The sequence below is a fragment of the Schistocerca serialis genome, chromosome 4 (assembly GCF_023864345.2).
Source record: "Schistocerca serialis cubense isolate TAMUIC-IGC-003099 chromosome 4, iqSchSeri2.2, whole genome shotgun sequence".
Taxonomy (NCBI): Eukaryota; Metazoa; Arthropoda; class Insecta; order Orthoptera; family Acrididae; genus Schistocerca; species Schistocerca serialis.
In genome coordinates, this window is record NC_064641.1 from 737,770,082 (window position 1) to 737,787,458 (window position 17,377).

General features: G+C 42.6%; 1 protein-coding gene across 6 annotated transcripts in view; it reads right to left on the reverse strand.

Moving 5' to 3' along the window:
• Positions 1-17,377, reverse strand: part of LOC126473257 (serine/threonine-protein kinase tousled-like 2) — a 585,239-nt gene that overhangs the window by 144,509 nt on the left and 423,353 nt on the right. Inside the window, exon 1 of one of the 6 annotated variants that reach the window (XM_050100198.1) lies at positions 13,923-14,075. The exons of the other annotated variants lie outside the window; for them this stretch is intronic. Coding sequence (XP_049956155.1) covers positions 13,923-14,006 — 84 coding nt within the window. The 5' untranslated portion in view covers positions 14,007-14,075. Of the gene's footprint in view, positions 1-13,922; positions 14,076-17,377 lie in introns of those variants that run through there. 6 annotated transcript variants of the gene reach the window in all.

Genomic DNA, 17,377 nt, shown 5'->3' on the forward strand with positions numbered 1-17,377 from the left:
CTTGAACGCTGTCATTCCTGCATGTACCTTCACCATTCACACATACAAATACTTTAAAATCCATCAAATGTGATATGCAAGCGATTAAAAAGCACTGTTAAGAGCCGATCACAGGCGAGCTAAGATGTACAGGGCGTTACACATAACACGCTGCTCAGATTCTCGCATGCTAATTCTTTAGCGTTTGACTGGTCTTATTTGCCTCATTTACATCATCTCCATTAGGCACGGCGAGAAATTAAACCATACAAAGACTTTATTATTTGATTCTATGTTTCTGGTATGGAAAATATCTCTTCTCAATTCACCACTGTAGAAGATAGAGCAATCAAAAAAACAATGGTAGTGTTACTGTAGAAATGCGACCTCCTTCCGTCTCAAATATCGAGCGCAAAGTGCAAGCTGCAACAAAAATTCACAATGCATCTCGGTAAAGACCTGTCGCAATAGTTTTCATATGTGCACAACATTAATGCTGTGGCAGTTACTAATACTTGATGACACTATGCTGCAGCTGTTCATTATGGCAACGTAACAAAAAGTTCAGGAAGAACGAAAACGTGAGATGAGGGTTAAAGGCAAATTTTCCTATACGAAAAATTGAAGAGAACAAGGGCACATCTGGCCTACAGCTTAACACAGTGAAAAGTCTCAATATCGACAGCAGTTGCTCTAATACCACTGACGTTCGCCTCCATGGCTTGATACTGTAGAATTTCGAATTCTACAATTATCGCTTACACACTCAGTAATAGTTGTCTACAGTATTGCGTCCCACACCTGAACTGGTGGCAGTATACTGCGGTATTCTTCAGCTCAAGGGCTTCGTCAAAGTCCAACAGTAACCTATTTACGATAGGATCAATCTTCAGCAAATTCACTTTCTTTTAGACTTGAAGAAAAATGAGACGCTAAAAAAATATCGTGGAACGGTTATCTGGAAGTGACTGAGGTAGATCCTATTTTGCTCCCCCAATTTCAAGAATGGAAGTTAGAGTTCAACTACGTAACGAGCTGAACAGACAATTAAGAAATCATTATTCTTTGGTATACTTTACTTACAACAGATATCGGCCGCCGCACTCCAATTTCCTGTCTTCTGTGCATCATCCCTAATCTGGTGGTAATTTCGTCCATTTTAAATGTGATCCATGATTCTAATCGTCCTTCCCCATCTCTCCTCCTCCCCCCCTCGCCACACTTCCCCGCAATTTCTTGGCGAAAAATGTTCCACTTGTTTCCTATTTTATTGTAGATTTATTTCCGTAGTTCGTTTCATTTAAAGCACCTTCTCCACATCTGAAGCACCTTCTTCACAACCACATTTCGAAACTTACTATTTTTTCCTCTTTCTTTTGATTTACCATTAGTCGCTGAAAACACTTGGTGAATATTTTTCTTAGCATCGTGATGTCAATTCAGATCGAGAAGTAGCGGCTCCCGGTCATAAAAAATGACAACGGCTGCGAGAACGGTGCGCTTGTGCACGGAATTTACGTTTACGATACTTTGACAGAAACTTAATGTATGTGAATCCTCATCACTTTAGTATTTCCTACATTTGTTTACATTTCATACTCTTTTTCCTCACTTTTACAATTTTCCGGCCATCTCCAGTTTACGTATTACTAAGCAATATACTCAAATCACCTGATGATGACTTGGTAAAAAGTCGAACCCGTAAAATAAAACTTCTTTACCCGAGACTGAAATACGAACTAAAGGAATTACCACGGTCACCGTGTTTCCGTAAGGCAGTATGGTTCTTCCGTACAAGACCTCATTTCACCCCAAGTCTGCAGGATATCGATTTCTATTTCTTAAAAGATGTCCGAAGTATTCATTTTTTACGCTACGCTACCTACATAATCAGCCGCCGCAGAGTAGCTCAGTGGAACGACTGGTACGAGGATAGGTCGGGGTTATTTTGAAATAACTATAAGATCACTTACCCATGAGTGACTCAGATGAATTCTAGGTCAAACTATGCAAGCAACTCTTAGCGAATAAGACGCTAACAGTCGAGTTGATGAGTGTACTAAATCTCAGAATCTTCGTTATCTTCCAGAATAGGAGTAAATTTGCGCTGTTAAGATACAGATTTAATTAACAATCAGATGAGTAATCTACGAAATCACTCCCCTGAATATGGGCCCTAGTTCCAAATATACTCCGTCTCTCAAGACTTCGTAATTGAAGATTCATTAAACCTTAATCATTTTCACAATTGCTTCCCAATTATGTACTATCTTACCAACAATGTAACGGAACGTAACATAATATAATATAATATACGAACGGAGTATGTCAGATTTCACAAACAACTGAAAAGTTTAGCGGAGTAGTTTCAGGAGCACCGCACGCTAGCCGATTCAGCTTCGTTTGAAGCCTATATAGATATCTTTTAGGTACAGTTTCTAACAGTGTTATAGCTATTAGACAAAACTAATAGTCAGCTCACACTGAAAATTATCGTCTAAGAGCATCAATATCTCACAGCAGACACGAAAAGCTATCTATCAACACAATGAGTTTTCTATGAACGCTGTTTTCGCAGCAAGTTACACAATCTTTTCAGCTGAGACACTACAAATCTAAAGCCTGCTGGGACAGTATTTCTCTTGGTTTTACGGTCCAAACCAAGAGACAAAGAACAGCACATCGTCATCCACATCAGACGACGGCCTGTGTCTCCGTTAACGAGAAATCACCGCCAGCAAGTGCATAAGCTGTTGTAACGGCAGAGATACGCAGGGTCGACCATTATAGAAGACAGCCTGGTCAACATGCGGCGTCTGGACATCTCGTCTTCCAGAAACTTCGCCGCCGTCAACCAACCTCACCCGGCTCCAGAAGTCTGCCTACTTCGCCCAGCTGACGTTAATTGTTCTAAGGAAGGACGGCAAACATTTGCGCGCTGTACCCACAGCACTTGGACATTCCGTTGAAGTCCGCTCTCATAGTACATGTGTCACCACGTAATGTGGACACCATGAACAGTTCAGCAACTGTTCAAGGCAGTGAAACGAAGTTCTCAATAAATGATAGTATGCAGCAGATTAATTTTTTCCCCGTATGATTAACGCTCTAACTTACCACATCAAGACAATCAAACAACTATGGTTCTTTTAATGGAATAGTTTAGCTCCTATAATTAACGATCAAAAGCTAATGAAAACTTAAGCTCAATAATTCAAAACTCATCAATGTTTTGAGTGAAACGTATTGCGAAAAAATGAAAACTGCTAAAAGAGTACACCAAGATTGCTGGCACCGTGCGGTATCGGCTTGACTGCTACGTAAACACTGCCTAACTGAATTGGAAAAGCAATGAGCCAGTACGCTTGGAATCACATTTTGTGCACTTCCCAGTTATGTCTGCGAAACCTAAACAGACATTATATCAATGTACCGCTACAGCCAGGAGGTATCGAAAGGCGATGAAAAGTAAATACGGCCATTAAAACCCAAAAAAAATTGCTCCGATATCTAATCCCATACAAAAATTTACGGAATATTAACGGTATGGCAAAGTAGTGAGACGCTATTGGAGCTATTGCTTGGTAAAACCCTGTTCCATTACACTGACTCCTTATGAAATATTGGGACGTCCATCTTACACAGCATGTCTTTTATATGTTTGTAAGTCTAAAATCCTGACACATTACTCCAGAAGTTCAAAGTAGCAAAAAATAACACATGACAGTATCTGTTCATGAAGCTCCTTTGTCTAAAAAATGAACGCTGGACTACAGCGAAAACAGGAGAACTCCATGTAAACTCCAAGAAAGAATGTTCCTTAATGGTATTAGATGTAATCTATAGCTGCCAAGAGGATATCATACTAAGAAGTGAGTCTTTGGGACACAAAATAGATGAACATGTATATATGTCATGTGTCCCTCCTAACAATCATCAACCGCATTTTCTGTTGTTTCCGCAGATTTTTGCGATTTCGTTTTTGCAAGTACAGTTGGAGTCAGCTAAGCAAGTACTGCTCGTCAGGCATTTCATGCGACGCCCAGTGTTGGCGACTGCTCTTGTTTGTCCCCATTACGAACAAATTGACTTTAACGTGCGATTTTACGCGGCCATTCGATAGAACGATCCCAAATTAGTATAGTGCGATTTTTGTTTTATCGATAAATATTAACAGTGACAGGAAAACAAGATAAATAGCCAGTACTCCAGCAGCGACCGAGCAGCGCAGTAGCAGTCAGTACCTGTCAACGGCGGTACTATCGGTTCCGGAAAACACTCTATTCTTCGTGTTTTATTTTCCTTGCTCATACACATCGAAGAGGAACGTTAAATTCCGCTATAAAAATTATTTTGTTTGTTATGGGAAAATGCCGATGCTTTCCGTCGACACTGGGCGTTGTATGAAAGACCGGAAGGGGAGCATTTTTCTTTCTTTTGACTGACTGCAACTACACGTTGCAAAAACTAAATCGCAAGTATCAGCCTGAACATAACAGAAAATGCGCTCGATAAATCTGGGGAGGAACACCCCATAAGTAGAGGGTGTCCTGGGAGAGATGGTAAATATTCAGAGATCAGGAACGATCATTCTAAGTAAAAAACCAATAAACAGGGGGGTCTGAAATGCATACATTAAGAGTTAGAACACTTGTTCACCTCCGACACTGTGAAACAAATCTCTTCTACTGCAAGCTCTAGCTTTCCATTGTTTGGGAGGGGGTAGTATGACCCAAAATAATAAAGAACAGCCTAGTAATAATGGGCTCTAAAATGCGCATCTGAAGAGCTATGAGCACTTGTTCAGTAGGAGGTAAGTGTTTCACAGTCGCGAAGACGATCAAATTTTCAGAGCTATTGAATATGCATTTTAGAGCCCATATTTACAAGTTTTTCTTGCTTCGAATGATCGTTCTTGTCATATCCCTGAATACTGACCACTCCTCCTGGGACAATCTGTGTATTGTTGCACTAGTGGTATTATAATATAAAGATGTGCAAACAAGAAGAGCATCAGTTAAAATCCTATCTACTGGAATGAATATGTCTCTCCAGTTCATCAACATGGCTAAGATCCTGACGCCTTTGAAAATTATGACCACGACACACACTGGAATGAAACATCCAGAATTGTACACTGCGAGAAAAATAATTGCAACAGTAATTATCGGTCACATGTGTACTTCTAAGGTGTTTTAAAATATAAAGTATTCAAATGTTATCAGATAGACAGTGGTGGAAATGGTGGTACTGGCTTTACAATATACTGGAAATGGTCATCAACAAAGATTCCCTGGTTATTTGCTCAATTGTTTCCCACAGTTGACTTTTTTTCCGATCCCTTTTAGAGTTTCAAGACAAATGGCAACTAATTGTTTGATCAAAAGGCCAACAGCGACAACACTCTTTAACACACATGATGTTATGCGATGGTTACATACATAAAGATCATAATCCATTAACGACGAGACCGCCGGTAGAAGTAAGTAACAAAGATCATGATCATGCTCCACCTTTAAGAAATATTACTCTGGAGTAGTTTTAACGAGGGCATTTTTGTGCGCCATGGAAAGGTTTGAGCTATTAAAACACTTCGAAATTTCACTATTTCTCGCTAACGGACACGTTTCCGTGGCTTAAAAATATCAAACAACTGAAAAGGCTGGTGCCTTCCGCCTTTTTTATTTATCCTTTTTATAAGAAATCAGCAACAATAGATAGGAGCAACTAAATGCGGTCAAATGAGAAGAGAGGCGATAAGGAAAAGCGAAAGACGTACGGGTTTATCGATCACTGTGGCAGCCATCTTAGCAGCTACAAGAGGAACGTTAGAAAAAAACTCTGAAAACAGCTGGGCATTAAATACGGTGTCAGAGCGCTGAAGGGAAAGCCGAGACTGCTGAGCAGCGTCATTTCGTACCTCAGTGAATTCACTTTCGCCTGTAATACCCAGTGTGGAGGTGGAGGTTTACAACGCTGAATTCTAGCGGCCTTCACTGTAGACCCCAAAAAATTGTGCTCTATCAAATGACACAAAAGGAACACTAATGACGGCGAACGAATGAAGTCCCCTTTACGCTCAACTGTAAACATATGCACAGCTACACTCACGGATCTTCAAATATATGTACTCAGCCAGCTGATCTCATCGGCTGAGTCAGCGAGGAACACTGGACGTCTGTTGCCTCAGAGCAGTATTTTTCCATTTAACAAGACTATGAATACGAGTATACGGTAGTGTATGGAAAATGACTATTGTGCAGTTATGACCTCACAAAGGCTTACGCGCGCGTGTGTGTGTGTGTGTGTGTGTGTGTGTGTGTGTGTGTGTGAGAGAGAGAGAGAGAGAGAGAGAGAGAGTGAGTGGGGGGGGGGGTAGGTTTGTTTCTACTGAAAGTAAGACAGTCCGTATCTGGTGATTACACTGCACTTGCATCTCACCCTATCCAGAAGCATGTCTCGATGCCTTTATGACAGGGCTATAAGTCAAATATTTATATCCAAGTACCATAAAAAATGTTTTTCCTACATTAACTTGACACATTACGTTCGGTTGGGAAATAGACACACCCTACAGTACCAGCCTCAAGGTTTCAGCGGGATTCTTTCATGAAAGTTAGCAACCTACAAAAATCCAGATTCCCTCTCCCCTAATGAACAACTTTGCAACCGAGCGAGGTGGCGCAGTGGCTAGCACACTGGACTCGCATTCGGGAGGACTACGGTTCAATCCCGCGTCCGGCCATCCTAATTTAGGTTTTTCGTGACTTCCCTAAATCGCTCCAGGCAAATGCTGGGATGGTTCCTTCGAAAGGGCACGGCCGACTTCCTTCCCCGTCCTTCCCTAATCCGATGAGACCGATGACCTCGCTGTCTGGTCTCCTTCCCCAAACAACCCAACCAAACAACTTTGCAGCCAATTGTGTTCGAACTTTATTCCATCAACTGCTCAACATTGTACAGCACAAGAACTACCTTTCCTTGTTTCTCCGGAGCTATGGTGATTATGCCTGGGAACTACTTTTCTCTGCTACTTGCTGGTTTTCCTTTCTGACTGTACACTGTATTTAATGTACAGCGTAACATCAATTAGCAACGGAGATAAGTAATGATGATTTCCATACTGACCCCTGTAAGGAGCCATTTTCAGCAAGACTTAAGCTCCAGAATCACTCTCACGATGTGATGGAAGGAGTCAAGATTGGTCCTGAGTTAAATCACAGCTCCTTGTACCTATATGGAACAGACCACATCAGTTTAGTTCCAATGACAGGAGAGTTTTGGCACTATAGAGACTCCCACTCAATTAACGATGTTATACGATTTTCAGATTACGTCATCTGTTTAGAAACTCTTCATCCCATTATTCCCTACCATCCGTATATTTGCTGAAAGACAACATAGTTGTTTCACTTTCCAAGCAAAAAAGATGGAAAATGACTTAACTTGATAAATATTTTAACATTAATGGAACTACCGGTATGTCTCACAACCAAGAGACTACAAGCGATATAACGAGAAATAAGTGTATCTGCTGTCCCATTCTCACATACATAATGCTCGCGTCTAAAAATGACATTTGCTATTTCAAGCAATGTCTGTCTAGAGGATTTTTTTTATTCATTCGTTCTATATCACTCTACAGACGTTGGAACAAATTTACTATGTAATAGAATAGGCTCATATTATCAAGTTTGGTAATCATCTCTTACATAACGTACTTACACCAAGTACGCGAGGTATCGGTAGAGACATTTTTTGAAAGAAAGATCTGGTGACAAGAATCTACCAGTTTCATCATGATGAAAGCGAGGAAGAATAAAAGATCCTGTCGACTTCGAGGTCATTACATAGGCTAATAAGACTCAATTCAAGTGGCTCTTCTGAAGAAACAATCGAATCACATTCGTGTAAGTACGAGACACTTAAGTCGGTAAAGCTGTGCAGGATACGATCCCCAGTCTTCCCGAAGAAGCACCCAGGGTCTTTAACCAATGCACTAGCTCTCTCGGTGAAACACACAACTGCTCTAGTAAGAGGTACTGGACTCCCAACCACAGATTCACGATTAACAACGCACTTGCTTTTGTAATATCCGTAACCTCGTGGCAACACTGGCACAGGAAGTCCTGCGGGGTGCTAGTCTGCTTATCTATCACGTACTTTGTCACCGCTCTTTGACAATACCACGGCAATGTAGCTGATACAGGACGTCGCATGAACTACTGGGAGATAAGATTACAGCTGCCAAATCCGAAGCTTACTAGGGATGCCTAATGGAATCAGTTTTACACGTTGTATAGTGTGTATTTTACTGTCAATACTAATGTACATCGCTGTCTGTTGCAAAGCTCCCCATTGTGATGTATTTCATTATACCACACGAAGCACCTAGTATCGTTCACTGCTAATTACACACATAAGTCAATTACGCTTTCCAATTTTAATGCACTTAAACGGTATTTTGAAAACAAAATTTCTTCATTTACCTCCATAAAGATCTGTTTGCACGTACTTACATACGCTGCATAATCGTGCGTTTTTGGTCTGCGTACATACCTTCAGTATGAAATAAATTTGCAAATATCAGTAATTACTTTATTTAGCGTGCTACCGTACATAAGTGGCGGAATTGGCTATGACTGACTTACACAATTTTAATAGGGGTGGAGAAAAGTATTGGGTGAAGCCATTTAATACAGGTATTTAACTGCGTATCATGGGTGCTTTACAAAAAATTATAAACCCTAGGCTACAAGCGCTGTAATTTGCACTACGAGCCAAAGATAAAAACTCTGCCATCTGCAAGCCCAACAGGCGAAACATTTCTGTAGATATATCATACATTGCACGGAAACCATCTGGAGTGGACAAAAATTGTTAATCGCTTCCGCATTCAGTAGGAGAAATTAAAAATTTTATTGTTATTAGGCAGAAGTCGAAAAACAGTGTGTGCGATGCAAGTTGGTAACAGCGTTAAAAACTCAGCTGCTGGAGTTACTGTGCAAGTTTTACTGTCCCTGTTAAATGCATATCACACTAGACTAATCTGGGACCACTCTGTCGAATGGGCACGTGAAACTCCGTTTTAAAAATAATTTTGTAATAGGAAACAAATCTATGCTTTCCGTTGACACTGGGCGTCGCCTGAAAGACGCGATGAACAGTATTTGTTTGGGCTGATTTCAGATACACAACGTAAAAACGAAATTGCAAGTATCTGTTGACACAATGAAGGAAGTGCACCTGACGACTCTTAGGACAGACATTACATTACAGTGCTTGATTTGTGATGTGTATATATATATAACCTCTGTGTGTGGCGGGGAGGGGGTACATAGAGCGCTTGATTTGTGACGGTACGTACCGGCACTTCTGACGAAAAGAAATCAGAAGCGCAGATCTTGATGTGTGGTACGATATAACTTTATTTTTTACTAGTGCAAATACTGCATTCACACTTTCAAAATGCGCAGGAAAGTGTTGAAATAGCGCTTAAAGAAGTTTAAATTTCCATCCCCTCCCTCCGTCCCTCCCGGAAGGTCACTGTACCGGAACCACCTCCCTTTTTACAAATCAAGCACTGTAATGCACTGTAATGTCTGCCCTAAGAGTCGTCAGGAGCACTTCCTCCAATGTCTCGACAGATACTTGTAATTTCGTTTTTGCGTTGTGTATCTGAAATCAGCCCAAACAAATACAGCTCATCGCGTCTTTCAGGCGACGGGGAGGCGGGAGGGGGCTGGTTGGGGTGCGCAAAGACGTAATGTCCCTTCGAAAATTTTGAATAACGAAACGTCTGTTGGCGTATTGTCGAATATAAAATTGAAGAGCGTCGCAATGACAGCTCCTTGGCTTATGGTTCAATGCTTCTTTTAGCCTTTGATCTGAATGCAAGGTGACTATCAGACCATTAACACGACATTTGTTGCTGTTTTTAAAGAAAAAAAACAATAAAGGCTCCACCTCAACCCAATGATTGGTCTGCAAACCACAGCCATGGATCTAATGGTGGTGGGCCTTCCTCCGACCTCTGAAAGAGCTCATGCATACGTTATCGGGAATCTCAGATTTAATGGACAAAACTAACCATGATATAACTTTTTTTTACACATTTGAATATCACTGGCAACACTGTTGCACGAAGTTTGCACCATTACAGATCATAGAATTTATTTCTGTCATATCATTAGTAAATTTCGGAGCTGTTTTCAAGACGTCTTGTAGGAACACAACCTTAAATTCATACGTCATCTGCGATGGAAAGGTTGGACGTCCCCAGAGGACAAATAAATGCATGTCATAAAAAAATGGCTCTAAGTACTATGGGACTTGACTTCTGAGGTCATCAGTCCCCTAGAACTTAGAACTACTTAAACCTAACTAACCTAAGGACATCACAGACATCCATGCCCGAGGCAGGATTCGAACCTGCGACCGTAGCGGTCGCGCGGTTCCAGACTGTAGCGCCTAGAACCGCTCGGCCACCCCGGCCGGCGCATGTCATACGACTTTCAAAAGTAAGGGGTCCAAGACCACAAGTAACCAACCAAACTTTTGTTCCATATTAAGAACAGAAAAGAGGCTTCTGAAATGTGGTGGTACAAAATACAGATGAAGATTATATGGCAGATCTAGTAACTAATGAGGTGATACGAAACCGATACGTTATGGCACAATATGACTGAAGGAATGGATCGGTTGGTAGTACACGTCCTGAGGCTAGAAGAAATTTTCTACTTGGTTATAGAGCGAAGTAAGGGGGTTAAACTGTAGAGGGGAAACAAAAGGATGAATACAGCAAGGACGTCCAAATGGATGTAGGTTGCAGTGTTTCGGAAATAACGAGGGATGCACGGGACGGAGTAGCGTAGAGAGGTTGCAACAACCAAGTCTTCAGACTGAAGATGACCGTTAAAAGTCAGCAAATCCCTTGAAGGCGGGAAATTTATGTCCACGCGAATAGAAGCATAAACACAATCGTTGGTATTTGTACAGTCCGGCAAAATAAGGTTGTAATTTGAAATGTACTGGGAGAATGGTGGGAGCAATTCTGAAACAGTTTATGACGGTAACTTGCAAAAAATGTGCTGGGACCAGCTGGGATCGAATCGTGGACCTAACCCAGCAGTTAATTACGCAACTATCAGGTCGAAGTCAACAAGTAAGCCAGTACATCACAGACTGTCATAGCTAGGGTTGGATATTAGCATTCCACTTGCGCAGCACCTACAGACCGACAAGCAGTGACAGCCACTGGTGAATCGACACGAACATCAGAAGGCTGAAGTGATACACCTTTATGGACTATTTCCGTGTGGTGTGCTGGAGACGCGGTGACGTGCACATTTTGTGGAGGAGTGCGGGTCTATTCTGGGAGCGGCGGCCGGGCGCATACGCTGCCACCGCCACCGACGCCGCCCCTGGCGCCGAACGGTGCATGACGGGGTGTCGTTACGACACTCCGTGCGTGAGTCACGTTAATGATTCATTGGTGGCCACCGAGCGAACTGCCTGACGGTCTAAGAATCTGCGCCAAGATCAATAAAGCCGGCCGAGGCTCGGCGACCGTGTGTGCGTGTGGCCTAAGCGGCGGGGCCAGCCGTCTGTCCCTAACGCCGAGTGCCTTAAGGTGCTGGTGCTGGCTACTTTACAGTACACCACCAACGGGAAAATTCAACAGGCTTTATGTAGGCGAATGACCTGCAGCTCTAAAAACTAATCTCGTTACTGGGAAACACTAACCCGTAGTACGTGAACACCTGAATGCTCTACGCCGGAGAAAATATCAGTGCTGGCATGTCACTGCTAGTAAAGACTGTCATATGAAGAGAGGAAACGGCTGCCAGCTTCAGCAAGACAGAATCAGGGTGACCGTACATTACACGGCGCTTCGGATTCCAAGGTCAACGCCGTTCGTCATTCTGAGACCTGTTTAGGCGCTCTGAACAGAATGTGCGCCTTTGGCAACACCGCTCTTGGGCCGTCACCTGCCCTCACCATTTCGGCATTCTCCCCCCGCCCCCCCAACCCACACACACACAAGAGAGAGAGAGAGAGAGAGAGAGAGAGAGAGAGAGAGAGAGAGAGATATTTGGGGGGGGGGGTGGCTGGCTCAAATTATTATGAGTTCTTCGCATCAAACCTGTTTACCAACAATACGAAACGATTCTGAGAGACTAGTGGAGACCACTCACAACAGCCTTCGGAAGCAGTCAGATGATACTTCTTATTCACTAGTCTCTAGCCCTACTACTATCTGAAACTGTTAAAAAAATAGGAAATATTTACACGACTTTTATCAAAAGAGAATACCAGTTGTATACATGTTGCCCCAGTCACAATAACTTAATAACTAGTGCTGGCATTACTCCAGGACAATGAGCACAGTAGTCTTATGAATCAAAGAACATGGCCATTGATATTTGTTCAATACGCATTCTGGCCTTTCTGATGTCACACATTCCTTGACTTTCAATCACAGTCAAGACACTTTCTTACAGTAAAAGTTGGAAATTTCCTAAAATCTCTTGCTTTATGAAAAAAGTAGTAAACCATGTTTCTGAATGTTTATTTGGTGTACTACGATGTGAGGGTACCCCCTCCATGCAATAAAATAATGGCCGAGATTTGGTGGTAGTAAAACTTGCCAATAATATTACGAGTGCTGGTGGTTAGAAGACCGACATTCATGTTAAGTAAACGTCATTGTCTGTGTACAAGAGTCTTATATAGAAATGAACACAGTTCCTTCTAGTTTCAGACTCTCCTCGCTACAATGACTTGTTTCGCACTCTTCACTTAAGACGCGCTGGATGAGTTGCACAAATATGGCGTAAGCACAGTACAACGCCTCGCTGACGTACGTGTTCACTCATCGGACGTATAGTGGAAAATTCCTCGCACATTCTGGCGACACGTTGTCGCCTAGGAGCAGTCTGCTGACGCATTACGTTCTTGCCCCCCAACCCACGCTGGGCTGCCTTTCACAGCAGTGGACACACAGAGGTGATTATTTGACGAATACACCAACATGGAAGCTCCAGTGTGGATCTAATCGGCGCTACGCTGCAGGAAAATGATAATTAACACACCGCTTGCTTAGCACGCACGAAGACACCCAAGTGTCACACACTCTGCAGACATGGCGCCGCAGTCACAGCCCGGTCGTATGTTTCCCGTCTGTGAAAGAAACCCGACAGCGTGTTTCGCCACCGCGGATTTGTCAAAGCACAACTTAGTATAAGCCGATACGCCTCTTGGCGTTTTCACAACGTTTTTATGTCAACATAGTAGCTTATAAATGAGATTCGAGGAATTTTACTCTTAACTGTAAATTACAAAGGGCGCCGAAGAATGAAGGAGTTCAAGTACACTAACACCACGCAAATTGTAATGGTTACTCCGTAAATACTGTGTGGGTATCCACAAGGAGCTGTATCTCTTACAACGCCCGTAGAAATTAAATATGAACCACAAAACAGTACGGGGGACGAAAAGTAAGAGTGTTGTTTAACGTGAAAGAGGATACCGCATATTTACATTCACATTGAATATAAGGTTGAAGATGAAAAAAGAACAATAGCAGCAGCTGTGCGAAAACACTGCCATCTAACGAGTGAAGTACCGCCAGTTCACTGACGTAGCTCACTGAGCATGCGCTGACGAAACCAAAACACTGTCCAAAAGTTTCTGGCGGCAGGCGCGGCGCACAGTTCGACGACAAATCATTCATCACCTGCACAGCTGACAATTCACCGCCGGTACACTGCAAACATCTCCAAAGCCACTCGCGTCCGAAACGTCACCACCTCTCACACCGCCGGCCAAGTCACGTGTCGCCAGAGGAGACAGCGAGAACGGAACGCATCACAGAGAGACACTAATGCAACACTTCCTGCGCTGAGCTATCATCGAGAAGAGCTTTATTTCGGGATACTCACACAGAACATTTTGTACTCTACATCCTGGTAAACGAAATACGAGGAGTGCGGCTGTGGGTTGTAGTTTTCGGAGCAGTACCACATGCGGCGGGCGCGCGTCTCCCTCGTGTCCGGCTTTCCCACCCTCCCGCTAGCGCTCCCGTCAGGCCGTGGCGGCGGTCAGGCTCGCACAGTGCACCGAATCGTGACGGCGAGCTCCGACGGCGGCGGCGTGGCGAGGCGGCGCTGCGAGGCGAGTCGGCGCGGGCGCGGGCCGCGTCGGTTTGCGATCCGGCTGTGTCGCCGGCGCTGCCGTCTCCGCCCGCTGCGCGCCGCGTCGCACGCGACTGGAAGTAATGAGTGGGGCAGGAGGCGGGCCCGGCCGGCTGGGCTGGCGCTGCCGCTGCCGCCGCGGCTCAAACTGCGCAGTAGCCTGCCGCTTAGGCAGCCCGCCGCACGCGGCCGGCGGGCGGTAGGCGGCGTGCTGCGACCTGGCCGAGCATCTCGCGAGCGCCGCCGACACGCGGCCGCGCTATAAATAGACGCGACGTGCCGCCGTACGCACTGCTATCCTGCATGCACGACACACTTTCTCACAGCTCTGTTTCACTAAACCGCCACCGACATAACGGCTGCACTCGCATTTCTCCCACGTGCCTGTCGTTGTGGTCCCAAAGTACGAAGAGTTACGAAAATCTCGTTACTCTACTAGGGATGGGGAACACCTACCGGTTAAAATCGATCCCGGTATTTTACTTCTGAATAACCAATATTCTTCGGTATTTGTTTGGTCTCAGTTATAACAGGTGTTTTTTACTGACAACAGAGTAAAAAACAAATATCAATTAGCCGTAGGAGTACTGTTGGATTTTTTCGTTTTTAAATGAACTTTTTTTTTTAAAAAGTAATTTGTATTCGTAAAATTTGCACTGGCTTGAAATATCACGTTATTATAAAACATAGCAAAAACGAACAGCGCTATTTTAATAGCAATGCCGACAGAACCGAGCGACGAACAATGCCGTAAGAATTGGTACAGCATTGCTGAGACAATAATGTCCCTGTTGCTGTGTCGTAGCTTAAGAGACCCCAACATGCAGGGTGCAAAAGACTTGTCTGTCTCCCCCCCCCCCCCAATCCACACGGCAGTTTCTCGCTGTCGTCGCCAGGCATCCCTTGTACTGCAGTCCAGAAATATTTTTACAAAATGACGTAGCAATGAAGTTCAATGCTTCATTTTCTTTAAAATGATTAAATACCTGCCTGGCGTTTCTAAGAAATAATAAAATGGAAAGGAAATTATGCTAACAGTAATAAATTAAAAACTTAATCACAATTCGTTCATACTATACAATAAGAATAGAAAGTAACTTATCTCCTGCCTTTGTTTACATAATATGCCTTTATCTGCAAAAAACATTGTTCTTCAACCTCAGTTTTCCCCCTTTAGCACTGACCATTCGTAATGCTCAAACACTGATATTCTTCTATTTCTACGTTTACTACACGAGATGACAGTAATTAAAAAAAACGTAAAATCGATTATTTAAGAAACTGTTTAATTTGAGAGGGGTTTTACAATTAGGTTAAACTGGGGCGTAAAACAACCGATGCAACCGAAAACCGGTTGTTTCGGCCATAACCAACATCCCTACACTCTATCCTGAGGATATCTCTTCATCGCTGCGTAGGTACTATTGGGTTGCCACTTCCCTTGTAGAGAAAGGAAACTTTTTCATGGACATTTTTTACACATTTACGTCTTCAACCTTATTGCTTCATATCACTGTCGCATTTTGAAATTGTTCCAGCTTTACCCAGGCATGCACTGTCATTCTCCAATGGGTTAAAAGCTCTCTGCAAGAAACGTCAAAATTTATTACATTGTGAAGCTCTGATTTTGTGTGTTTCTGGTGAACACCTGTTCCTATCAGTAGTCCACTTGTTCATCATCATAGAAAACTCTCATTCCACAAAAGCATTTGAAACTGATATCCTTAGTATAACACACACGAGTGGAGAGACATCTGTTATTTTTTTCTGAGGCACTAGTGTGAAGAATTTCAACCACTTGGACACAACATTACCATCTCTAGCGACACAGTCAGTTAACGTAACTTTCATATCACAAACATTCTTCATACAGCTGATCCAGGCTGACTTGACCGTGTACATTGAATATTTCCACTACAAGTTCGAATTCACAATATTCTATTTCCTCACTCAAAGGAAGAGATTCCAACATTACATACTTATTACTAGCCGAGTGATCATAACGGGTTTCGAGATATTTCAAAAAGTGTCACAGAAACAATAAAATACACTTGAAACCTTATTAAGGAATGTTTATGAAATATCTCTAATATCTTGGTCTCTCACATAGAATTTAACGTTCTTTCTTTGCGAGTTCTTACAGGTTATGCACAGACTTACGTCATTCAATAACACTTAGCTCCTTTTTTTCCATGTATTTTGATACTGATTGCTTTTGACCTCAAAATATTTAGACACTTATGTGGACTGAATACTTGCTTTCTCCTTATGGTACCTGAGATCAAACTGTCCGCCATGCGAAATGTCAAATTCCTTCCTCCACAACGTACAAACAAAAGCTGAACCTGGTCTAACCCACATTAAATTATCTTCCCATTTCTTTAAAAACACTTGACTATACTACAGTAATTGTTAGTTTCTTCTTAGCTTGTGAATTATTGCGATTCTCGAACAAAATTAAATGAAGAAAACTAGGGTAAGTACTGTATGGATTCAAAAATTATCACTGCAATGGAGTTTACGAACTTGTGTGTAGCATCACACGGAAATTAAGTTGTCGACAACAATATCGACTGTGCGATCGAGTGATCTTAAGTACCAAGCTACACATAGACTTCCTTAAAATCTGTGTTAGAACGGTAATAATAACAAATATAATCGAAGTAATGCGCATTTTTGTTATATGTATATCGGGGGGAAGGACTATGTTGGGTCTACGATAGGCCAGCGCCAAATATTAAAAAAACGGAAGAAAGTGCTGTATGGAGAAATAAAAAACGTAAGGCTAAATTAACAGTAAAAAAAAAGCGTAAGAATATGAGGAACAGCCTGGCAACCTTAAACTACTGCAACTTATATCCACTTTAGCCTGCTTATTGTAATCAAGGCTTTCTGTCTCTGTAACTTTTACATTCCACGCTTCTCTCCGCTAATACACTGACGCTTCCCTTATAACACCGGATATGTCCTCTATCAACCGATCCTTTCTTTTGTTCACGTTGTACCACAAATTTCTTTTTACTCCAATTCGGTTCGGTATTTTCTCTTTACTTATACGATCTATCCATCTAATCACCAGCATTCTTATGTAGCACCACATTTCGAAAGCTCGTACTCTCTTCTTGTCTGAAATGTTTTTCGCTCAGGTTCCACTCCCGTACAAGACTACACGCCACACGAATACTTTCAGAAAAAAACTTCAA